Below are 26167 nucleotides of genomic sequence, written 5' to 3' on the forward strand. Positions count from 1 at the left end.
GGGACAAGAATGGATTAGAGCGATTAGGAACCAAAAACTGCTGTTGTGAATACAGCGATCTTCGTACCAGAGAAACATGGCGCTGCAAGAAACCCAAATCTCTGCCATGCAGTGCCCTCGTCTACCACTCCTTGGGGTCTTACAGAAACAGACTGAAAAAACTGGAGCAAACACTAATGTGAGATTAAATGGTAGTTCACCAAAAAAAAAGAAAAATTGCTGTTAATTTACTCCCCCTCAGGCCATCTAAAATGTAACGTCTTTTCTTCAAAAAATGCAACTCATTGTCATGTTATTGATTTTAATTCACATTCTTGTTAAACAGTCCAGTTTGCATCCATGACAGACTGAAGCACACATTTTCTGTTGCATAATGACTTGTTTGCTGATGCAAACTCACACTGATGCCGTTTGTTTATTGCAACTTTTATTGCAGCATAAGCAATGATAAATGATAAGCCTGAGTACCAATCTGAAGAACAATACATCTCATATTTAAACATACAAATTGTAAGCTCACCCTGTATATCTCATTATGAGACAGGATTGGACAAAAGAAAATAAAATCCCTGATCACTTTGCTTCATAAGATGTCATTGTATGATCAATATATTAAATTAGTGCTGCTTGTTTTTTTTTTTTGGTTCAAAGTCACTGTCGTCTTAAATGGCCTGAATATTATTTAACAGCATATTTTCAATTTTTTGGTGAGCTCCATTAAAACACGTTCTATTGAATGTATACTTCAAGTTTTTTAATCACTGATTTGGAGTCAGCATGACAGATAAAAACATTTTCTTTGCCAGCCAGAAAAGTAACAAAGCTATCAGGGGAGATAAGAGAATCATCAAAATTCTTCATTCTCATGGAAATAAAACCATTGGTATGTCATCTTTTACTGACCCTCAAATTGTGCCAAACCTATAATTATTTTTTGTCTGCTGGTTTCCAAAGAAGTCACTTATTTACATTATTCGTTATTGACAGTTTGCTATTGACAAATACTCACCCGTTTGATTTTACAGAGAAATGTCGACCTGGTTTGCACACCCCAGTACCAGCTGGCTTTTTCCTACATGACGTGTGGACATCATTTGTCTGCAACACCAGCCAGTTTACACCCCAAACCACAACCAAGTGCCTGAAGGACAAACACATCTACATGATGGGAGACTCAACTATGAGACAGTGGTTTGAGTTCTTTGTGAAAACAATACCAAGTGAGACAGAGAGTTGACATGCTACACAATCAGTAATAGTAAGATCATAAATGTTGATGTCACTCACTGTTTTTCAGCCCTGAAGCAGATGAACCTCCATGTCCGATATCAAACCGGGCCGCTCATGGCAGTTGATGTGGAAAACAACATTGACTTACACTGGAGGGCTCACGGTCTTCCTCTTCGCACTTTGAAGACAGCGGTGGCTAGTTTGCATTATATCAGTAATGAGATTGATGACCTGGCTGGAGGCCCTCACACAATCATCATGCTCAATCTGGGACCCCATTTCACCACGTACCCTCTGGATTTCTTCACTCTTCGGGTGTTGAGGATTCGCAAAGCTGTTCTTGCACTTTTACAGCGAGCGCCTGATACTACTGTTATCATCAAGACTGTAAACACTGGATATAAGGTAACTTTCAACAGTCCTGGTGGGTCACTGTTCTGCAGAGTTTAGCTCCATCTTACCTCTGGAAGCTTCTAGTATATCTAGTAAGACCTTAATTAGGTGGTTCAGGTGTGTTTAATTAGCAAAACTAATCAGGACGACAACTAATCTCCGGCAACTTGGTTTGGTTTTATACACCATCAAAATGGCTGGTTGCAGGTTTATGATATTGATTGAATATAGATTTTTTTTTGTCTGTCTTTATAACAGGATATTTTCGGCAGTGACTGGTATTCTCTGCAGCTAAACAGAGTTCTGCGTTGGGCTTTTCAGGATGTGGGTGTTTATATCTTGGATGTGTGGCAAATGACGGCCTGTCACTACAGCAAAGAGAACATTCATCCAGGCCCCATTATCATCAAAAATGAGATTGATGTTTTACTGTCTTTTATTTGCCCTAAGTGAATTAAATAGATCTCTACAGTTTATTATTGAGCAGCCGACTTTCAAAGTCCATTTTAAAACTGGTGTGTGCATGTTTTATCATCCTGAGATCAAATTGATTTTTGATCTGTTAGTTTTAGGGTTATCGATAAGCTAGTTGTTCCAGAACATTGACAGGCGCTTTTTAATTTTTTCTTGTTTCGTTCCAAGCTTCCTTTCCTAAGGATGCGAGAAAAGAGGAATTGAATCAAGAAAAATGAAATATCCCTCACATCCTGAAGGGGTGTAGCTAAGCCAAGAGGAAAAGAAACTATGAAAGCAAACGAAGATGCTTAAATAAGAAGTTAGAATCACCTTTCAATATGTCTCACTTTTGTTTTTGCATCACTAAAAAGAAACTGCTCGCAAGTAGTGATGTAAAGTAACAAATTACAATTACTTAAACTACTGTAGTTGAGTAGTTTTTCTCAGAAATCATAATTTAGTAAGTAGTTTTAAAAATGTGTTCTGTTACTTTTCTTTGAGTACATTTTAGTGCAGTATTGGTACTTTTACTCCACTACACTGAAAAAAAGAAGATTCCTAGAGGTTCTATATAGAACCTTGGGGTTCTATACTTGGCCAGTAGAACCTTTTACCCAAAAAATGGTTCCATTTAGAACCCTTTGAGTGCAAAGAACCTTTTTGATTAAAATGGTTCTATGGTTTTTGATTCATAACATAATTATCTAGTAAAGATTATAAGATAATTATAAGCTATAACACAGATATACAAAGCTTTTTGAGTCAAAACCTAATAAAATGAATGCTGTGGTCAAAAACGTTATCAGTGTACAGTATGGTGAGATTTTTTTCATTTAGGTTTGCACAACTTATATTTTATATATACTTAATATTTAACATTTTTAAAAAATTATTTTGTGAAATAAATAAAATAACCAGTTTACTTATTTAGACTGTGCAGTACTATGTTTTTATGATTTAATAATTTATTTAAAACTAATTTAATCATCGTTGTAACTAATTATCATCGTTGTGGACAGGTGGTGAAGAGCCTCGAGAGTGACGGTTAATTTTTCGAAAGGAGAAGTCCACCACAGCTTCATCATTCACACAATATATATATATATATATATATATATATATATATATATATATACTTAAAGGTTTAATATTTCAAATACATTTAGCCTGCATTTTTGTGTCCTTTATAAATAACACCTGATCTTTCATCTATGGATTATTAAAATATGTTTGGCTTTAAAAGGTTTTAATAATATCCAGGGATGGACTGGCCATAGGGAGAACCGCGACCTTTCCCGGTGGCCTGATGGTCAATCTAGCCTGCCACAGTGACTCTGGCCTGCCGCGCGTACACAGACTCGGTGCGGGCACGAGTGCTGCACTGCTACCTAAATAAAGAACCCTTAAATGGTTCTAAATAGAACCATCTAACTTGAATTCGAAGAACCATTTGGGGTTCTATGTAATGAACCCTTAAAATGTTTTTATTTAGAACCTTTTTGGGGTTCCATATATGAAGCGCTTGATAGAACCATTTTTGGTTCTATATAGAACCGTTTCTTTTAAGAGTGTAAGGTCCACCCAGTTGGCCCAATGCCGGTGTCCACTGGTGGATGAAGGTTTAATGCCTGTTCGGTCTTTCCAGTGCACAACGTTGATTTATATTAAACTTAGCTCATATCTGACTCCAATTTTAGTATGAGGTGGTTTAGAATATTAATATATTTATCCTTGTTTTATCTGACTCCAATCATAAAACATTAAGAAGATTATATCAATATGTAATTTAGATAAATGTTTGAACCTTTTGTCTTCACTAGTAACTATTACATCCGTTTATTCAGGTGCTCATGTCGCTCAGAGAAATCGCCTCGGCCGAAGGCGTCCCTCACAGTCACACTCCGGTCAGTCTTGAATATTAAACAGAGGTAATTGACTAATACTTTAGATGGCCGCTACCAGCGCGCTCGTTCTAAAATACTTTAGTTAGTCCCGCTTAGATGTACACCTTTGAGTTAAGACAATCATCATTTCTAATTAGAGGTTAGGGCATTAATGTAAATGTACCCGACTACTGGACTCTATAGTAACTTTGGTTTTCACCAAGCCCATGGTTTCCCATATGAACTTAATTTAGAATAATATTACCTTCAAACAAAGGTCGGGTGCCCAATCTAGGTTAGTCGTGCAACACCTTGTTGACCTAGACGGAAGTTATCGCCCTTTCCACCTAAGTACACATGAATCAATATCAAGAGTCAGCCGGATCCCTAAAAGACAATTAGTGTGCCCAATGCTCCATCTCAACTGGATTTTAGTCCGTCTACTGACCTGAAGCAAGACGTGCGGAAACAAGGATACAGCGTAATCTACTTGAATTAATAATTACAGAGTGAGCAAAATATGGTCAAACATTACAATTTATTAGTCAGGTAAATGTATTATGCCAATTCAATCAGTCAATTCATAAATGATCAATACAAAACATCAAATTATCAAAGATAAATCCAAGATGAAAGATGCATACCTGACTTCAAAAATATACATAACTAGGAGCAGGCTCCATGTTATGGGCTGATCTGGTTAGGCAGAATCGCCCTGCACCTTTCTCAGACCTTCCAAGAATTCCCTCAAGGAAGGGTGTGTGTGTGTATAACAAAAGGAAAAAGTCACACCCTTCACAGTGGTTCAAAAGATGCCTGAAGTTATATATTTATTGTGTTGATTATGTCTGTTTCTGAGAGAATGAGACCATTGTACCAATCGCACTGAGACATTTCAAATGATATCAAACATGATAGTTAAAGTCAGATTGGTTAATCTAGAACATTCAAACATTGAAATGACCATATGCGTGAGTTGGGGGGATGAAGCTGAGTTTCAGCATACTCAGATGCAAATGCAGCAGGAACTGGTTTTTCCCGCATTCCCCCCTGGTGGGTTGTGGAGTCCATTGGCCCTGTTTTCAGCTCATGTTTTAAATTGTCAAAGACATAAAAAATATTTGTAATGTTTCAATTCTTACAAGAGTGTACTTTCCTTCAGCCTGCAGTCACTACTTTTTTTTTTTTTTTTTTTGTGGGGGTTGGCTGAGTACGAAAATCCGTCCTGTGATTCCTGTCTAATCAAATCACACATACCTGTAGAAAATCACATCATAATGAACTACCTCAGGACATGGGTGCTTTATAAATGTAGCAAACTGCTTGGAAGCATTAGAAGTGTCCAAAATTTTTACACGCATTGACCCAAAGACTGTTTTGAAGCTTATCACTGACAAGACGATGACAGATGTTTACTGTATGATGGCTGTATTGGCCTTAAATGCCCAGCAAGCACAGGACGCCAACATGACACCAGATTGACGATGTACCCCAATGCCGTGGGGACATTGCATTTTGTTTGGAAATGAATATCGGGTTGACATCAAAACCCAATGTCAGGCCAACATTAGTGTCCAATCTACAATAAAAAAATAAATAAAATGAGTGTCAATATAAAAAAGAAATATATAAAATAAATCACAATTAGATATTTTCCCCCAATTGCACAGCCCTAGTTGGAAGTTTGAATGCAGCTTAATATGTAGAGACAACTAATTAACAAATGCATTGTTTTTCCCAGAATCCAGAGCGCTTGCTGCAGAAGAAAAGGGTAACACTTTAAAATAACAGTACATGAATATAGATGTATTAATATGTGAACATTAATTTATTATGATTTAATGATGAGTTGAGTTAAGGTATGTGCTAATCATGTACTAACGTTAACTACAACATGATTCACAAGAGCTCATGAGTAAATAACAGCCACCTTAATTGTTAGTACATGTTGTTAATTAATATATTCATTAAAATTTAAGTTTATGCTAAATTTAACCAACATGAACTTATGAGTTGTTAATGTATAATTATGTCATGACTTTACTTGGAGGGGCACATCACCAATAACTCATCCTTAGCTCCTTATAAACTTCTGTGTTTTAACTGTTAATTTCAACAGAACAGTTTTCTATTGTTATTCAGTGTAAACACGCTAGATGGACATGCATAAAGAGTTCATGAGTTTAGTTGACATATTAACACGTCGTTATTCATGTACTGTTATTGTGAAGTGCTACCAAGAAAAGAAATGAATTCACCCAGCAGAAAGACATGAATGCATAAAAATAAAAACATTAAACACAGACTTGCTGGAAGATTGGAAAGTGCACAAGTGCGTTTTTTATGTTAATGCTGTTTTAGCCTAATTGATGATGCTTTTCATGGCAAGAATGACAAAATAAAATGTGCTGTCTGTTTCTATATACATTTAATTTTTAATTATAATGTTTGTACACTTAGAACTAATTATATCATCCTAACATTGTTATTAGATTATTAACATTGTTAATAGATGACTTCTCAAGAATCGAAAATTATACAACAGTAACTGATCCTGCATTTAAACCTCACCTTTTGTTTGTTTATTAGGTAGGTGTAGTGCAACATTTATGTACCTTTCTTTCAGCTCTTAGTATAAAGATATCCCTTTTATTAAAACAGTATCATACATCTACCTTCTGCTAATATTTAGTTTAAATAGCATATACTGCTATGCTATAGTTAGTGTAAATAGCATCAACCATCTTTTAACACTTAGGTGTACTGTAAATAGCATTAGCCTACTGTTTTTATATGTAGTGTAATACCATCTTTTAATTGTAAATGGTATAAACTCCTTATTAAAATGTAGTTAATATAACAAGTCTTAGTGTAAAAGTGTATGCTTTATATTTTGTGTATATAGCCTCATACTTTTAGTAACACTGCAAGAGCATCTAAAAGCGTAAATAGCATATGGTATTGGGTTATTTTCTATAGGTTATTATCTATAGGTATATTGGTTATTTTCTATAAGTGGAAATAGCACCTACTATACTTCTTGTTGCTGTATTTTAGTAAATACCATCTGGTGCTATTTAAAATTGATGTAAATAGCATCTCTTGCTATTTGGACTTAGTGTAATTAGCATCTTTTTCTATTTGCACCATGTGCTGCCATCGTCGTTAGCTATTATTCTGCTGCCTTAAAGTAAATGTCTGCAATCATTTATTCAGAGCCAATTGTTACTTTATAAACAAAAGATGAATGACTAACCTGGCATTGATTCGTGCAACAGTAAAAATGTATTTAGGTCTACAGTTTTTGAAATATCCGGCTGAGGTACACATAATGTTTTAGTTTCACGCTCATGTGCAGGAATCTCGTGAATATTCATGTTTGCTCCGCCCCGTGAACAAGAATTTCTCAGGACAGTGACAGGCTCCATCAAATGAAATCGTCTTATACAGCATGGTTTCAAAAACATGCCTTCGAAGGATAAAACGGACTTTCAAACTCAGAAACAATACTGTAAGTCAACTCTAAATTTGCATTTAACTCATTTGATGACACTTTTTATGCCCATAAAAGGAATGCAATATGCCTTATATTCACAAAACAAAGGGGAAAGATATTGTATGTGTCATGGATTCACATTTGGATTTACGTTTAGCCTATTAGGTAAAAGAATAATCGGCAACACTTTTGTTTAATTAACAATTCACACAATCTAGGACATCTTAAAACTATTAATTAGCACGTATTAAGTATGATCTTATTTTAATATCAATCCTACCCAACACCTATTACCTTTTAATAAGCTATTAGATTTGTTATTGTTTATAATTTTATTTTTATAACAATAAAACAAATGTGTGACCGAATAACTATGACATTGTGACATTGCCTAGTGCTCAAAATACAGATTTTTATTTTACTTTTCATAACATCAGCTTGCAGTAGGATCAGCAGATTTAATATAGCCTTGTGGTGCATAAGTTACAATCCCCGATTTGTTTATACGCGCATCCGCGTTAAATAACTAAAAATAACTCGATCAGTCCAATATTGCAGTTAAAGCAACAGTTTCAGACAGGCAGTAAACGCAAACTGCAACATGGGACTGTTCTGGCGATTTGTCAAACCTCTCAGCAGTGGCGGTGTTAGACAAGAGTGACTGCGGGGGCCGGGCAGGGGCCACTTGTACTTTTAGGGGGCACACATACATCACAAACTTAATTATTCAAAGGCATTTTTTCGTGCATCACTCTTCAGTCTTCTTAAACAAGAAAATTAAACATATAATAATATATTATCAAAATAATCTTATCAAAAATAATCTTCCTTGTTAATCTATTTGACAAGTAACTTTGCATTGTAGTATAGGATATTTTAACATGAAAGTAGGCTACATCAAGTCACATTTTTGCACCTGTAAATTTTGCCCTCCCGTTAATGTAAAATAATGTTTCCCAAGTGATCAGGGGCAACAGATGAAAAATAGCCTTCTAATTCTGGTGCATTTGCAGAAATGCCAATTAATGTACACTGTCCCTGCTAAATAAACAAATAAATAAAATAAATCTTTAACAAACCAAGGACATTTTCACAGTATTTCTTTTTAAAACAAAAACAATTAATCTGGGATCTTAATAAATCTAATTTCATATAGTTTATTTCTTGAATAAAATCAGTTTTGAATAAAACAACATTTTAAAGGTCAGTATTATTAGCCTTTTTAAGACATATTTACTGTGTATTTTTTGATTGTCTACAAACCAGTTATAAAATAACTTGACTAATTATTCCAACTTTCCTAGTTAACATTAATCTTTAAATTACACTTCAATCTGAATGAGACTAGAATGCCTAACAGGGCTTTGTCTGAATACAACTATCTTGCAAAATAATAAAAGTAGTTATTAGAAATTAGTTATAGTTAAACTATTATGTTTAAAAACAAGTTGTAAAAAAATCATGTGTTTGAAGATGCTTTATGTTACTACTGAAAACAAAAATGATTGAAGGCTGTATTACTTTACATGAGCGTGACTAAAAACTAATTTTGTTATTTTATAATTTAATTTATAATTTATTTTTAAATATAATATAATTTAGCACTGGATATTGCTTGTCAAATTGTCCTTCCTCCCATTCAAAAAGTAGGTAGCACATTTTGATGTGCAATATGCTACCCATCAGATTTAAACTTTTATGTGGAGTAGTGTGATATGAAGCTGTAATATCACTCTAACCTACCTAATCGCTAACCCCAACCTCAGAACCATTCGAATACAGTGTTGGTAGCATATTCAGAAGGGTACGTAGGATAAAATGTCAGGACACCAGTCATAATCATATTTTCTTTCAGACGTAATATATCTAGTCTACACCTGTTAATGTTCGTCATGTTTATAAATTTGTGCCGCACAGAAAATTAGCCCCAAGAATGTTTGTATACACACAAATTCATTTTGCTGCAGGTGATATTACAAAATAGTGATTCACCACACACAGTTCATTAATGTTTTTCTTTCTTGTTCAAATTCTTAGGTTAATTAAAAATAAATTTGTTAAAGAGCCCATATTATGGGTTTTTGAAAATTCCTCTCCATGTAGTGTGTAAAAGCTCTAAGTGAAGTGAAGTATTCAGCTAAGGCTTAAATCTGTAAGAGTACAGTGTTTAAAACGGTTGATTCCTCTATAAAAGAGTCGACTCATAGTGCTTCAAACGAGTCGCCTTGATACCGAGTTATTAGGTGTTTCGCCATGACGTTCGAACGAAACCAAGTTATTCACATGCACGCACAAAACCCGGGAGATTTCACACCTGAGGCCCCGCCCTCTGACGCAGAAACGCAGACACACACACACACACCCACAAACAAACGCACACAAACATGCCGGTCGATTGAAGTCACACTGCAGATGGATATTATCGAATCTCTACCCAAAGATGAAACCTCAGCATAATAACCAAGCAGTTGGAAACTACTGGAAACTTCTGCAAACTACATGCTACAAAGAATACTTCATCGGCGTTTGTTAAAGGAAGGATCAGTAAAGAGTAACTTACTGATGGACGTCAGGATGGGTTTCTTCCTCCATTTCTCAAGTGTAAGTACGTGCGATTAAAGTTGTTGCCTCGTTGACCCTAGCTTGCAAATGTATTTAGTTGTGATTTGTTACTTGTAACCGCATGTACTGTATCAGGTTAACTGGCTATATTCTCTTATCGCGTGCAAAGCCACGTTAAAAACGCGACGCGTGCTGCTTTGTTTACGGAGCTCCGTGCGTAGAGGTCTGCATTCCCGCCGCGGGACCGGACCAGATGTCTGCGGCGCGGGAATAAATTTCCGAATAAATCGAGGGAGCGGTCGGTAACGGGTTTAATTTGGGACGGGAGCGGGCTGTCTAGCAATATCGCGGATATTGATATGCGAATGAGAGAGAGAGAGAGCTTTGCCTGTGTGTCTGCTTGGTGCTTGTGTGTGTGTTTATACAGACAGCTTGGCTGTCTGGACTGTTTAGCTGGGTGATTTTCAGTTATGTTCTCCCCCGCTCTTTAGCAGGATCGGGCGTGGCGGGCAGAAAACAGGGCGGGCACCGGGACAACAAATTCTTAATATAAGCTGGAGCAGTCGGGTTCAGGCTAAAAACTGGCGGGTGTGGGCGGAAGCGGGAGCATTGTCGTCTGGAGGTGTGTGTGTGTGTGTGTGTGTGTGTGTGTGCGCGCAAGGACGAGGGCAATATGTGTGTTTGTGTGCATTTCACTCTCTGACTGAAGGCAGTCGACCAATCGCAACAGACTGTCATCGGTCCAATCAGTGCAGATTAGCTTCGCGCTAAGGAGGGGTTTGAGAACAAATGAATCACTGGACGATTCATACGGGAGTAGCTGGAATAATTAGGTAAAAATAAATGCAGATTGTAAGACCATGACAGTGTTTTTTGACCTTGCATGCATATTAGACTGTTGTTGGAGACCCTTACAACCAAGATATGACCCTATTTCATGTATAATATGGGCTCTTTAAATCACTCTATTTATCCCTGGATTTTGTATCACCATAGTCTCTAAACACTGCATCCGCAAAGTATTCATAGCGCCTCACCTTTTCCTCATTGTTCATGTTACAGCCTTATTCCCAAATTCTACACGCAATACCCCATAACAACAATGTGAAAGAGGATTTTTTGAAATTGTTGCAAATTTATTAAAAGTAAAAAATCTGAAAAATCACATGTACATAAGTATTCACAGCCTTTGCCCAATACTTTGTGGATGCACCTTTGGCAGCAATTACAGCCTCAAGTCTTTTTGAGTATGATGCCACAAGCTTGACACACCTGTCTTTGGGAATTTTTGCCCATTCCTCTTTGCAGTACCTCTCAAGCTCTATCAGGTTGGATGGGAAGCGACGATGTACAGCCATTTTCAGATCTCTCTAAAGATCTTCAATAGGAATTAGGTCTGGGCACTGTCTGGGCTACTCAAGGACATTCACTAAGTTGTTGTGAAGCCACTCCATTGATATTTTGGTGGTGTGCTTTGGGTCATTGTCCTGCTGGAAGATGAACCGTCACCCCAGTCTGAGATCATGCGAACTCTGAAGCAGGTTTTCATTCAGAATGTCTCTGTACTTTGCTGCAGTCATTATTCCCTCTATACTGACTAGTCTTCCACCCTGATGCTGCCACCACCATGCTTCACTGATGGTATTAGCCTGGTGATGAGTGGTGCCTGGTTTTCTCCAAACGTAACGCCTGGCATTCACTCCAAAGAGTTCTAGGTAAGACTTTATAATAACTACACACTATGAATCATTTATTAAGCATTAGCAAATCGTGAATTCATTTTCTGATAAGCATTAACTCTACATTAATAAATGTTAGTAAGCAGTTTACAACTGCAGCTAATAATGCTGTATTCTTGACTTACAACCACATGTATAATGTGCTTAATAATTGTACTTTCATACTTTGTTAATGATTTATTTTTCATTACTAAATGAAGTATTGCATTATTTTTACAAACCAGTTATTTAAGCATAGTTGGTGGTTTTTTAAGATCATTCAGAATGATTTAGTAAATGATTAATAAACTATTGAAATCAACATTTATATATCTTATTATTCAGGCATATATTTATACTTAACTAATGTGTTAATAAATGGTTTATTAACTCAACTTCATCCAGTTTTGTGACCTAATCTAAAGTGAGGACTATTCTTGCTTTATAAATGCCTTATAAATGACAATTAAAGAGTCAGTTAAATTCTAAAAAGGAAAGAAGTACATAAACAACATTATTAATTTCTATTCATTTGAAGATACACTCATCAAACTGTATCAAATGAAAAGTAAATCTGTGCAAACTGATTTAAAATAAAATGACTGTACAGTTTAAACATTGCATCTTTTTATATTGTTAAATTATTATATTATTGTTGTTTTATACAATTTTATGTCGTATTTTGACACTCCAGTTATTCAGCAATGTTTAATATTTACAATAATTTGACTTTTTAGATAAGATTTCAATGATTATTGTTCATTTGATACTAAACCTTTAATTATCATTTATAAGGGATTTATGAAGCAAAAATAGTCCTCACTTTAGATTAGGTCACAAAACTGCATGAAGTTAAGTTAATAAAACATTTGTTAACATACATAGTAACCATTAACATATGCCTGAATAAGATGTATAAACCTTGATTTCAACAGTTTATTAATCATTTACTAACTCATTCTGAATGATGGTAAAAACCTCCAACTACACTTAAAATACAACTGGTTTGTAAATAATGCAACACTTCATTTAGTAATGAAAAAAAATCCTTAACAAAGTATGAAAGTACAATTATTAAGCACATTATACATGTGGTTGTAAGTCAAGAATACAGCATTTGTAGCTGCAGTTGTAAACTGCTTACTAATGTTTATTAATGTAGAGTTAATGCTTAACAAATAATGAATTCACTAGATGCTAATGCTTAATAAATGGTTTATAGTGTGTAGTTATTATAAAGTGTTACCAAGTTCTAGTCTCATCAGACCAGAGAATTTAGTTTCTTATGGTCTGAAAGTCCTTCAGATGCCTTTTGGTAAATTCTAGGCGGGCCTAGCATACCATACAGGCCTGATTAGTAGATTGCTGCACAGACAGTTGTTCTTCCGTAAGGTTCTGTAAGAAAGAGTCCTGGTGGTTCCAAACATTTTCTACTTACAGATGATGGAGGCCACTGAGCTTATTTGAACTTTTAGACCAGCAGAAATTTTTCTGTAACCTTCCCCAGCCATGTGCCTAGAGACAATCCTGCCTCGGAGGTCCACAGACAGTTCCTTTGTCTTCATGCTTGGTTTGTGCTGTGACATGCACTGTCAACCCTGGAACCTTATAAAGACAGGGATATGCCTTTTCAAATCATGTCCAATCAACTGAATTTACCACAGGTGAACTCCAATTAATCTGCTGACACATCTCAAGATTGATCAGTGGAAACGGAATGTATTTGAGGTCAATTTAGAGCTTCACGGCAAAGGCTGTGAATACTTCTGTACATGTGACTTTTCAGCTTTTTTAGTTTGAATAAGTTTGCAACAATTTCAAGAAATCTTTTTTACATTGCGATTATGGGGTATTGTGTGTAAAATTTTGAGGAAATAAATGACTTTAATTCATTTTGGAATAAGGCTGTAACACAACAAAAAAATAAAATAAATGTGGAAAAGGTGAAGCGTTATGAATTCTTTCCAGATGCACTGCACGTGCAAATCAAGGAAATTGATTTATATATCAAGTAAGTCTTGTTAACATTGCATCATTTATTTATTGTTAGTATTGCATTTATTTATAGATTATTTTTACTAAGTAGCTGTATACCTAGAGAAAGATACCTTAACTAATTTGATTATAAAGTATATTTTGTAACAAAGTTTTTACAGTTCACAGGCAAAGATCATGTTTATTCAAGTTATTTATTGGACTGCCTCTGCTAGTAATCATGTGTATTCTGGTGAGTTCATTCAATCCAAATATATATGTTTAAATATTGTGTTTATTCATTGTGTTCACAGGAATTTGTTTTTTAAAATATATTTTTTGTATGCTGTAAGATCTTTATCACTTAATTGGTATTTTATTACTTCATAGGCATCGGATCTTCCAATGCCTAATGTATTCGTTGACTACTGTAACATTTTTATTACTTCCTAGGTGCATTTTCAGACTTATATTGCCTTATTAAAAATATCATTGTCCACATTTTATTGCCTTCTTGTCCCACTATAAATTAGTCTGAACATTTGCCCATGTTGACCAACAGTAAAATCTTTGTCTACTTTGCCTACCTGAAGAATGATTTTATTGATTAATAATCACCTATTGTTTATTTTTAGGTGGAATGGTCTAATATGGGTAATGATAATAAGAAAAACATACCACCCAGCTTTCTGTCTCAGCATCTCACAGGACTCCACAACTCTTCAACCTCTGATGATTCTGCGGGGTCTCAGTCACTAAGAAGCTTTTTTCAGTCTGAATTTGGAATCAGTTTGCAGAGTTACTATATGTTGCAGGAGGCTGTTTACTGGCCCGGTCCTCACAGACCAATTACACATTTATCAATGAGTACTAGTCCAGAGAACACCAAATTCACCATTCAGAATCTGAAAGAGAGCTACCAAACTGGCGAGGAACTTTTTGTTATGGTGCATGCAAAGGATTTCAACAATAACTCCAAAGATTACGGGGGAGACTTTTTTCAAGCCAAGTTGTTCTGGTCCAAATCTAAGGTCAGTGATTGTACTCACTAGGTAAAGTTGCAGCATTTATTATACATGATCAACACATTAGTATTTCAGATGCAAAAGCCTTGAAGTGCCTTCTGAAAAGTAATTTCAGCTTTATGGCAAAGAATAGGTTATTTTCATTCTCTTGAAATGTGAAACAACTGACCATAAACAAACGAGACTGACAAAAATGCTAATTTTCAGAAAAAAGAAAAATCAAAAGCCACTTTTGCAAGTTTTTTGCATCTGAACTCTTCACATACACATCATTGATTCAATTCATATGTCTTTATTATCTTCAATCACAATAACTTGGCCTCACTCAAAAAAATTGTAAATAACAAATCAAGCCCTGCCTCCCAATTCTTTTCTTATTTATAATTCCAAATATACATTATTGATGGGCCAAAACATTATGACCAGTCTGATGTAAAACAAATACAGGTAGATTAGATGGAAATGGGGATGCAAGTTTTGTACTTTCCTTCCAAATAGAAGTGGTCCAAGGAGGGATAAACAACATACTGGTGACATAGTATTCAGTGTCAGGTGCTTTCACACCTGTGAATCGATTCAGTTGTTCCGACACGGAGATTACAATTGTTTCATTGTTGCTCTTTGCTCATGGAGCGGTTCGCTTTCACACTGCAAAGTTTTATAATCAGACCAAAAGAGCTAAAACAAGTCATGTGTGAATAAACTCTCCTCACATTGGTCAGAGATTCACTATTTATTTTGTAGAGTCCTGTCAGGAGAAATGGTATTTTAGTGGTGTTTGACAAGGTGCGCGCGACGTGTCTGAAGAGTGAAGGCTGATTTATACTTCTGATGCATAGCCCTTTGCCGTGGCCATCGGCGTCGCTGACGTGCACCTCTCAAAAAATGTAACTACACGTCGCAATGACGCGTAGTGCAAGCTTTGCGATTGGTCGGCTTGGAAGCGTTGACGAGTCTGGGCGGGACTGAAAGCCGCGCGAATGGTGCGAGCCTGATGGAGCGATTGTTTACAAGTGTGGAGTCCCGTGAAGGAGCTCCGGATGGAAAGTTTTGTTTTGTGTTTACCTCACAGTTAAATTTGTTGCACGTCCGCCGGTTCCTGCCTAAAAATGAGCGAGTTTGAGCCACTTTTACATCCAGGAAGTGTTCAGGAAAAGCAAAACAGCAGCGAAGAAACTCGACACAGAGGAACATTTACACCTCACTGCCAACTACGTTTCGGAAGTGTTAATGCAGACCACCGTGGGTTAATGCATGCACCGTGGGTTACGCTGATCACTTGACGCAGAAGTATAAACCAGGCTTGAGTAGAGATTCGGTGGGGAGGGGTGAGAAGGGTGTGCAACGTAGGCTATTTGAGGACCAGGAGGAAGACGCGAGATTATCGGGAGATTATCACTTGTTTGCGGGCATCCAGGAGACTCGCAAAACTTCCCACCCTACTCATAATTCTCTCTTCATATAGCCGTATGCCTATTACATATCCATAACACACTGATTTAACCGGGCTCGGATCGTTTGCTTTCTCATTGCAATCGATCCGCTCCACAGTTCGTTTCAATAGAGCCGAGACCACCTCATTCAAGCGATCTTGGAGCGATTGATTTGGCATGGATCCGAGAGCGATTTGTGGTTTTTACACATGCCAAACGAACCACGTGAACTGGGCAAACGAGACAGGTTCAGAAACAAATCTGTAGGTGTGAAAGTACCCTAAAGCTCACCAATGCACAAGAGCAATGAAAGCTATCCCTTCTGCGCTGGCCAACAGATGGTTTGCTGAGTTGCAAGCCACACAATATTCCTAATGTAAGTTATGGAAGGAATTTGTGGATTACAATTCTCAGCAAAGACCTTGGTGATGAGAGAAGTCCTCTATACCAGTGGTCCTCCACCGGTACTGCTCCGTGGATTAATTGGTATCGGGCTGCACAAGATATCATTAATTATTTCTGTTTTATTTATTATATGAGTCTGATCGATTCTTTTATTTTGAAAAATATTTTATCTTGAAAAGGTAACATAAGGGTCCAGTTAAAAGGTCCAGTGAAGGATCTGCAAACTGCCAAGGAATGGATCCACAATCCATTTGTCAACAAATCAGGTGAATCTACCATGTCTTAGCAAGAAAATCCAATCCTCCAGATGGACCCATTGAATGACTGCCATGAGTCACTATGACCAATTTACTGATTCACCTACTGTATGCCACATGTCTTTGGACTGTGGGGAAAACTGGAGCAGCTGGGGAAATCCATGAGAACACAAGGACAACATGGAAGGCCTCGTAGACTAGCTGGCACTCAAACCAGCAACCATCACCCTGCTGTGAGGTGACAGGATACAACTCTTCATAATGGAACTGCTGGAACAAGTCCAGTCTACTCCTGACAACCTGAAGTATCCTCTTTTATCTTTTTGGTGCCACAGACTAAATGACACCTTTAAAGATCTTGAAGAGACCACATCTTCGCTGGCTTGACTGTTTTGCCAGGATGAGGAGGATCAGTGTACCTCATCAGTGTGCATCACTGTTGGGAAGAAAAGACTCTTTCAGCTTGTGTTTAAAACCATGGGACTATGTTTCCTAACGATTTCTGTTGTATTAAAATTATTTATATACTTCTGGTCCACACATACTATAAAATAACAGGGTTTGTACATTATTTATGTTATATTAAACCTTACCAGTTTAAGTCATAATAACCAGGGGTACCCAGGGGTATGAATAATTTTAGGCTTGACTGTAAGTCTTGACAATAATACCGTGTGAATGGGCTTTCTATTGAGAATATTCCTCTGTCACAGGCCAGTGTTTTTGGGGATGTGGTGGACCTGCTCAATGGCTCCTACTCAGTGCGTTTCCTTCTGCCTTGGGTCGGAGAAGCTCAGGTTGCTGTCCGTTTAATTCACTCCAGTGAAGCTGTGCAAGTCTTGAAGCATCACAGAGATACTGACTCAGACAGAGTTTACTATAATGGATATTACGAGGCTCCAGGACCAAATAAAACCAGGCTAAATGAAGTTGTGGAGTGTAATGTGAAGTGGGACAAGAATGGATTGGAGAGTTTAGGAACCAAAAACTGCTGTTGTGAATACAGCGATCCTCGTACCAGAGAAACGTGGCGCTGCAAGAAACCCAAATCTCTGCCATGCAGCGCCCTTGTCTACCACTCCATGGGCTCTTACAGAAACCGACTAACTAAAGAGGAGAAGGCACTAATGTGAGATTAAAGAATAATCACATAAAATAAATGTCTGAATGTTAATTAATATCTAATTAAAATGTTTAAGTGGACTTGATTTAAAGGATGTTTGATTGAAGGCATACCTAACTTATTTAATTCACTGACTGAAGGAAGCATGACAGATAAAACACATTTTCTTTGGCAGGGAGGAAACTAACAAAGGTATCAAAGGAGATGAGAACATCATCAAAATACTTCATTCTCCTGGAAATAAAACCATTGGTATGTTGGCCAATTGTCTAACCCAGGAAAAAAAGTGCCTTTCTTACCTTGTTTGGATGTAGATACCAGTATGGGATAATGTTAGGAAATAATGATGATGCTAAAAAATGCAAGGAGTTGAAATTGTGACAGATCCCATTACAGCTAAACACTTCACAGTTTAGGTCACCTTTACAGAAAAACCACACAAGCATCACAAGAGCTCATGTAAAATCAAATGCAAAGCACAAAATATGTGTACAAGCAGGATTTGAAACATTTTATGTAAGAAGTAAAACTACTTATCATTAAAAAAATTGTGACCACTCTAAAACTTGATAATGTTCCTAAACTGCATGTAAAAAGTTTTGATAAATACAGTGTATCCGGAAAGTATTGATAGCACTTCAGTTTTTCCACATTTTTTATGTTAGAGCCTTATTCCAAAACGGATTAAATTCCTGTATTTCCTCAAAATTCTACACACAATACCCCATAATGACAATGTGAAAAAAAAAAGATTTTTTTGAAATTGATGAATAATTTTTTTTGCCTTTGCCGTGAAGCTCTAAATTGAGCTGAGGTACATTCTGTATGCACTGATTTGGACATTGGACATGAGGCATACACCTATCTATATAAGGTCCCAAGGTTGACAGTGCATGCCAAAGCACAAACTAAGCATGAAGACAAAGGAATTGTATGTAGACCTCCGAGAAATGTTTGCTGCTCCGAAAGTTCCAGTGAGCACAGTGGCCTCCATCATTCATAAGTGGAAGATGTTTGGAAGCACCAGGACTCTTCCTAGAGCTGGCCGGCCATCTAAACTGAAGGCTGATTTATACTTCTGCATCAAACACCGGCGTATGCTATGGCACTGATGCATAGCCCTTCGCCGTGGCCGTGGCCGTCACTGACGTGCACCTCTCAAAAAATGTAACTACACGTCGCAACAACGCGTAGCGCAAGCTCTGTGATTGGTCGGCTTGGTAGCGTTGACGAGTCGGGGCGGGACCGAGAGCCGCGCGGATGGCGCGAACCCAATGTAGCGATTGTTTACAAGTGTGGTGTCCCGTGAAGGAGCTCCGGATGGAAAGTTTTGTTTTTTGTTTACTTCATAGTTAAAGTTGCTGCACGTCCGCCGGTTGCTGCCTCAAAATGAGCGAGTGGCCAGACGGAAGCCACTCCTTAGTAAAGGGCAGATAGCAGCCCGCCTGGAATTTGCCAAAAGGCATCTGAAGGACTCAAAATTCTTTGGTCTGATGGGACTTAAATTAAACTCTTTGGAGTGAATTCCAGGCATTGCATTTTGAGAAAACTAGGCACCGCTCATCACTAGGCTAATTTAATCCATTTTGGAATAAGGCTAACATAAAAAAAATTGGAAATTTGTTAATTGGACTGTATATATTTATTACCCTCCTACATATATTTATATCCAGTTATTTAACTTTAAAGGCAATGAAAACAACCTATTCATCCCCATAAAAGTTAAATTACTGAAACATACACACAGGAACCTTAAAAAAAGGCCACTTAAGTTTTTTGACACTTCTGGACACTTAGTATGTGAAGCTCATGTCTATATATAAAGAAAACTTTTATATTATAAAATGGCAACTTCAGCATTTCAAATACATTTAAATAAACAACAAACGAGACAAGTTACATTTTAGATTACCATGAATGCTTGTCAGTCACTACATTCGATCAAATGTAAATCATTTCAATTCTATATTAATTTATTTTGTCTGCTGGTCCCAAAAGATAAATGCTAATATTATAGAAGTCACTGGAGATCAACTCCTGCTGTTTGTTTTTGTAATTTACTTAATCTACTATTGACAGTTTGCTATTGACATATACTCATCCTTTAGATGTTCCAGAGAAATGTCGACCTGGTTTGCACACTCCAGTTCCAGCTGGCTTTTTCCTGGATGACGTGTGGACATCATTCGTCTGCAACATCAGCCATTTTACACCGCAAACCACAACCAAGTGCCTGAAGGACAAACACATCTATATGATGGGAGACTCAACTATGAGACAGTGGTTTGAGTTCTTTGTGAAAACAATACCAAGTGAGACAGAGAGTTTTCTATTGGTTACTGTATATAGTACATGATACAGATACTGTAGTAGTAGAATCTTAAACGTTAATGTGACGCACTATTTTTCAGCCCTGAAGCAGATGAATCTCCATGTCCAATATAACGCCGGTCCGCTCATGGCAGTTGATGTGGAAAACAACATTGACTTACACTGGAGAGCTCACGGCTTTCCTCTTCGCACTTTTAAGACAGCGGTGGCTAGTTTGCATTATATCAGTAATGAGATTGATGACCTGGCTGGAGGCCCTCACACAATCATCATGCTCAATCTGGGACCTCATTTCACCACGTACCCTCTGGATTTCTTCACTCTTCGGGTGTTGAGGATTCGCAAAGCTCTTCTTGCACTTTTACAGCGAGCGCCTGATACTACTGTTATCATCAAGACTGTAAACACTGGATATAAGGTAGCTTTTATACAAGGGGTTTTCAATAGGTCCACTGTCCTGCAGAGTTTAGCTCCATCATGCCTCTGGAAGCTTCTAGTATATCTAGTAAGACCTTGATTAGGTGGTTCAGGTGTGTTTAACTAGCTGAACTAATCAGGACAGTGGATCTCAGGGAACGTGTTGCTATGTACAATTTCATACTTTTATTACATGCTAAAAGTAAGTACTTTTTTGTAAAGGACTTTGTTTGTGTAATTCCTCGTTAACAGGTCGTTATGTTGCATAGTTATGTTGCCTGTCATCATCTCGACATATCATCCACATTTCACATTTCTTTAATTACCTAAATTTTCCGAGAAGCAGAAGCACGTTAATCTGCAATTTGCGAGTCCTTAAACTAAAGAAATCTCCTCAGGTGTTTGGATAATTATCTATTAATAAGTTAATGTCCAAACTTATCTTAATATAAGCTCACATTGTTGTTGCAAATTAAAAATAACACAGGAAATGTGATTGAAATATTTTCCAGATGGCTAGATACTACTTAATAGTCATTCAAACATCTTTACCGAAGCCTCTCTACTTGATGGTTGGTCTCACACGTCTGCCATGTTTGTATTTTATTTACATTATTTACTCAAGTTTGTAGTTGTAATCGAATTCATGTCCAATGTGCATCGTACTGCGGGCAATATTAGCGGTTAGAGCAGGGGTGGCCAACCCTGTTCCTGGAGAGCCACCTTCCTGCAGATTTCAGTTGCTACCCATATCAAACACACCTGACCCAATTAATTAGGACCTGAACACCATGTGATAATTACAGGCAGGTGTGTTTGATATGGGTTGCAACTGAAATCTGCAGGAAGTTGGCTTTCCAGGAACAGGGTTGGCCACCCCTGGGTTAGAGTATGGATGGTTCTACACTTTGAATGTTTACTTAAAATATTAGACCATCCGTGAATTGTGTGGGGTTATTACAGTACCAAAATGGCTGACTGCAGGTTTATGTATGATATTGATTTATTCTGTCTTTTCAACAGGATGTTTTTGGCAGTGACTGGTATTCTCTGCAGCTGGACAGAGTTCTGCGTTGGGCTTTTCAGGATGTGGGTGTTTATATTCTGGATGTGTGGCAAATGACCGCCTGTCACTACAGCAAAGAAAACATTCATCCAGGCCCAATCATCATCAAAAATGAGATTGATGTTTTACTGTCTTTTATTTGCCCTAAGTGAATTAAAATGATCTCTACTGTTTCTTTACTGAACAGCACTGTTTGACTTGATTGTTTAAACTGTCCCATAATAAACCACTCCTTGAATTTAAAAACTGGTGTTCGTATTTTTTTTATTTGTGTCAGTATGCTAATCTTAAGGTCATCTATGGGCTATATTGTGTTCCAAAACATCAGTATTTGCATTTAAAAAGCATTTCAAACTTACAGTCTTGTCCCAGTTGAACAGATGTACAATTATGATGACATCACTCTGCACTTCAGCTTCTCATCAGATCTTCAGTCCAATCAAAAACCCTCTATAATCCGAAGCATGCCTAATAAAAGATGTAACACTCTTTATGGCACAGAGTAACCATTTGGGTGAACTATTTGGTAAAATCAGTGCCATCCTTACTGGCCTACACTTTGTGCAACTGCTCGTTTGAATTAACTGTTAACATTAATTGATATTAAATTGATATTAAACTCTGCCACTATGTACTCCTCTTTGAGTTGTTTAAAACCAGTTTGAGTTTATTGTTGTTCAGTTGAATTCAAAAGATGTTTTGAAGATTGTTGGAAATCAGAATTATTATTGACATCCATATTCAAAACAAATGACAGGTTCAAGAAAGTCACATTCATAAAATATCTATTTTTTATGATGATATATTATATAATAAATATATAATTATATAATAAATATATATTTATTATTATTTATTTAATGCGTGGAAGCCATGTACAATACCTCCAAAACTAAATTATATTATAACAGCATAAATAATTATTAATGGCTAATACTTTAAAATAAAACTAGTGGTTTTTTAACCCGTGGTTAAAAAAAAACTTACAAGTGTTTAATTCTAAAAATTACTATCACCTTTATATTATAATAAAGTAAGATCTTAATAAATTTCATATATATTTGACATAATATTAATAATAATAATAATAATAATAATAACACATACAGAGGTCTCTATTCAGTCTCTGCATCGCATTAAAGTTTTAAAAGTGTTTACTTTAATTAATTTGAAATAATTAGTATTTTGGGCAACGCAGTGGCGCAGTGGGTAGCACGTTCGCCTCACAGCAAAAAGGTCACTGGGTTGTGGGTTCGATCCTCGGCTCTCTTGGCGTTTCTGTGGGGAGTTTGTTCCAGTTTCCCCCACAGTACAGGTGAATTGGGTAGGTTAAACTGTCCGTAGTGTATGCATGTGTGGATGTTTCCCAGAGATAGGTTGTGACTGGAAGGGCATCCGCTGCGTAAAAACTTGCTGGATGGTTTGGCGGTTCATTCTGCTGTCGCAACCCCAGATTAATAAAGGAACTAAGCCGACAAGAAAATGAATGAATAATTAGTATTTTGATTGGTCAGAAAGATTTGAGCACTTGCTTTGTATTTTAGCCTCTGGTAGACTGCCGATGCCATCTCTCCACAAGATGGCGGTGTCGTAAACAAATGCCGGCTGAATGAAACACATATGAGACATCCAGAAAGTCACGTAAGGGTGCTTTCACACCTACACTTTTGTTTCGGAACGCATCCCGTTTGCCCAGTTAGCGCGGTTCGTTTGGCATATGTGAACAGGGCAATCGCGCTCTGTTCCGCACCAAAGTAATCGCTCCGAGATCACAATCGTGGTCACAAAGGTGGTCTCGGCTCGATTGAAATGAACTGTGGAGCGGTTCGATTGCAGTGAGAAATCGGTCCGTTCCGAGCGCGGTTATATCACAGTGTTTTATGGATATGTAATAGGCTTACGGCTATATGAAGAGAGTTATGAGTATGGCGGGAAGTTTCGCGAGTCTCCGGATGCCCGCAAACGAGTGATGATCTCCCGGTAATCTCGCGTCTCCCTCCCGGTACTCAAATAGGCATCGTCGCGCACCCCTCTCACCCCTCCCCACCGCATCTCTCCTCAGACACGTCACGCGCGCACCCTGTCAATCACCACCAAACCACCACCTCTCCTGACAGCTGAGCAGGACGCTGCAAAATAAACCCTGACACTCTGACCAATGTAAGGAGAGTTTACTCGCACATGACTTGTTTTAGCTCTTTTGGTCCGATTAGAAACTTTGCAGTGTGAAAGCGAACCGCTCCAAGAGCAAGAGCAACAATATAACAATTGTAATCTAGTAATAAAAATAGTTTCGGAACAACTGAATCGATTCACAGGTGTGAAAGCACCCTAAGACTGTGGCAGATTCAGCACCTGCACAAAGAACAACACGGGTTCCGGCCAAGATGGCGCTCTAACAACAAGCAAGTCGATGTGCTCTGTAAGCTCAAACATTGTAATTGGCTAGTAGTGTTATTAGTTAAAAGCTATTTTACCTTGTGCAAAGAGAGAATATTATATAAATACTACAGAATTAGTCCCTGATTGTGCTAAGATGGGTAAATCGGAGAAAAGGAAGAACAAAAACGTGTCTCTGGAGTCAGCTAACGCTGCTAATGTTAGCAGTAGCGTGAGTGAAACTACGGGAGCCTTATGTAGTTATGAAACTGAGAAATTACACAATTATTCAAAAATAAGTCTGGACTTTGACGAATTTATAATGTGTGAGGAAGAATTCCCTGCACTTCCAGAAACTCCATGCAAATCACCTGCTACAAAACAACGGAAAACTGAAAGTTTGGAGGTTGCCATTCTCTCCCGACTCTGAGCTCTTTCTCAGTTAATAAATACCCGTTCTGATGCTACAGAAAATGTGATCGGAGAAAACACAAGAGTGATTACCTCCATGAAGGAGGTAATTAATGAAAATACAAAACAAATTACAAGTGTGAAAGAAGCTATCGAATTTTTGAGTGCTGAGGTTAACCATCTGAAAAACAAGTACGGAGTGATGGAATCCACACTGAGTAAAGTAGAGGAAACGTGCGTGGGACACGATCGAAGGTTGTCACAGTTAGAAAGTTACTCGCGGCGGTGGAATCTCAGGATGCACGGCATTCCGGAAAATGAAAGAGAGGATGTTCGTGAAAGGGTTATAGATGTATGTCAGCATCTCTTACCAGAGGAGTAGGACAGACTCTCCAGCGCCATTGACACTGTACACCGGTTAGGTCGCAAGCAACCAAACAAGAACAGATCAATCATTCTACAATTTGCTTCCCGTTTCTATCGTGATGCTGTTTGGCGTGCAGCAAAGGACTCTGCAAAAATAACATTAACATATCAGAAGACTTATCCCTTGCAGATAAAGAAAGAAGAAACAAACTATGGCCAGCAGTGGAGAAAGCAAGAAAAGATAATAAACGAGCATACTTCATTGGAAGTAGGGCTTTCGTAGAGGGAAACGAAATATTCCCTCCTGCTTGAGACTTTACATGGGAAGGTGTGTGATGATAATATTAAGTTGTTAAAAAAAAAAAAACTTGTCTTTTTGTGAAATTTATGGCCTTTTTAGGACAATTAAAACTGATTTAATAGTTTACTTCACTAATTTCTTATTTTTACACAGTTAAGCCAATAGCAATAGGGTAATTTACAACAAAGGCCTCAATTTGGAATTTGACCACATTTTTATTTATTTATTATTTTTTCTTACTCTTCTATTAACACACCTGAAAAAATTGTCACTGAATGTAGTCTAAAGAAATTGTATGGGCTATAGTAAAATTGTTTAATTGAGTAGCTCCAATACTTTAGTAAGTGAATCTGATTTACAAAACATTTTATGTTCTTTCATGTAAAATTTATGCACCTTGATTTACACTACATTATTCTTATAGTTCATATAGAGTTTGCAGTTCTTATCGTTCTGAATGTAGCGTTGCAAATCCTTCTTTGAGACCTAATAATCTAGTTGGTTATATCTTCTTTTTATGTCTCTTTCTATAATTTAATTTAATACACGAGGGTTAAGAAATACTCTAAAAAGAAAAGCTATATTTTTGTTTATGAAAAAGTTTAAAACTGATTTTTGTTTCTTGCAAGAATGTCATTCTGTAAAAGAGGACTATAATTTTTGGAGATCTCAGTGGGGTTTAGACTTATGGATGGCTCATGGTACAAACAAATCAGCTGGTGTTTGCATCCTTAAAAATCAATTTAATGGGAAAATTATTTGCTCTGAATGTGACTCAAATGGCCATTATATTTGTCTTGTAACTGAAATATCCAAATAACGTTTGTAACAACAGAAACGTTTGTAGGTAAAAAATTTTTTACCTACAAACAAATTTTGTTTTGTAACAAATTTTTTTAGATCTCTTTTTATTGAAAAAGTTGCTACATTGTCCCTGCAAT

General features: G+C 37.1%; 2 protein-coding genes across 10 annotated transcripts in view; both read left to right on the top strand.

The window, feature by feature from the left end:
• The window catches only part of si:ch211-162k9.5, an 8834-nt gene extending 6168 nt beyond the window's left edge, over positions 1-2666 (top strand). For 2 of the 4 annotated variants that reach the window (XM_073923872.1, XM_073923873.1), the window contains exons 4-8: positions 1-178; positions 811-883; positions 1026-1220; positions 1298-1635; positions 1882-2666. The exon at positions 1-178 is cut by the window's left edge and continues 238 nt beyond it. In XM_073923872.1, coding sequence (XP_073779973.1) covers positions 77-178; positions 811-883; positions 1026-1220; positions 1298-1635; positions 1882-2076 — 903 coding nt within the window. In that variant the 5' untranslated portion in view covers positions 1-76 and the 3' untranslated portion in view covers positions 2077-2666. Of the gene's footprint in view, positions 179-806; positions 884-1025; positions 1221-1297; positions 1636-1881 lie in introns of all 4 variants that reach the window. The other 2 variants (XM_068213769.2, XR_012390943.1) reach the window with 2 other exon arrangements.
• Positions 2667-7386: 4720 nt separating this feature from the next.
• On the top strand, positions 7387-22007 carry LOC141375019 (NXPE family member 3-like). 6 transcript variants are annotated; one of them, XM_073923871.1, is made up of 9 exons: positions 7387-7473; positions 9899-10059; positions 13895-13965; positions 14348-14743; positions 17546-17961; positions 18131-18207; positions 20064-20267; positions 20367-20704; positions 21727-22007. In XM_073923871.1, exons 3-9 carry the CDS (start codon positions 13954-13956, stop codon positions 21919-21921), a joined length of 1638 nt encoding a protein of 545 aa, XP_073779972.1. In that variant the 5' UTR covers positions 7387-7473; positions 9899-10059; positions 13895-13953; the 3' UTR covers positions 21922-22007. The 6 variants fall into 6 exon arrangements, 5 of the variants coding, with proteins under 5 accessions (XP_073779972.1, XP_001345820.6, XP_073779969.1 ...); XR_012390942.1 differs by lacking the exon at positions 9899-10059 and having other exon boundaries at positions 20367-21398; positions 21571-22007; XM_001345784.10 differs by lacking the exon at positions 9899-10059.
• Positions 22008-26167: the final 4160 nt, after the last annotated feature.

The sequence above is a fragment of the Danio rerio genome, chromosome 15, assembly GCF_049306965.1.
Source record: "Danio rerio strain Tuebingen ecotype United States chromosome 15, GRCz12tu, whole genome shotgun sequence".
Classification (NCBI taxonomy): domain Eukaryota; kingdom Metazoa; phylum Chordata; class Actinopteri; order Cypriniformes; family Danionidae; genus Danio; species Danio rerio.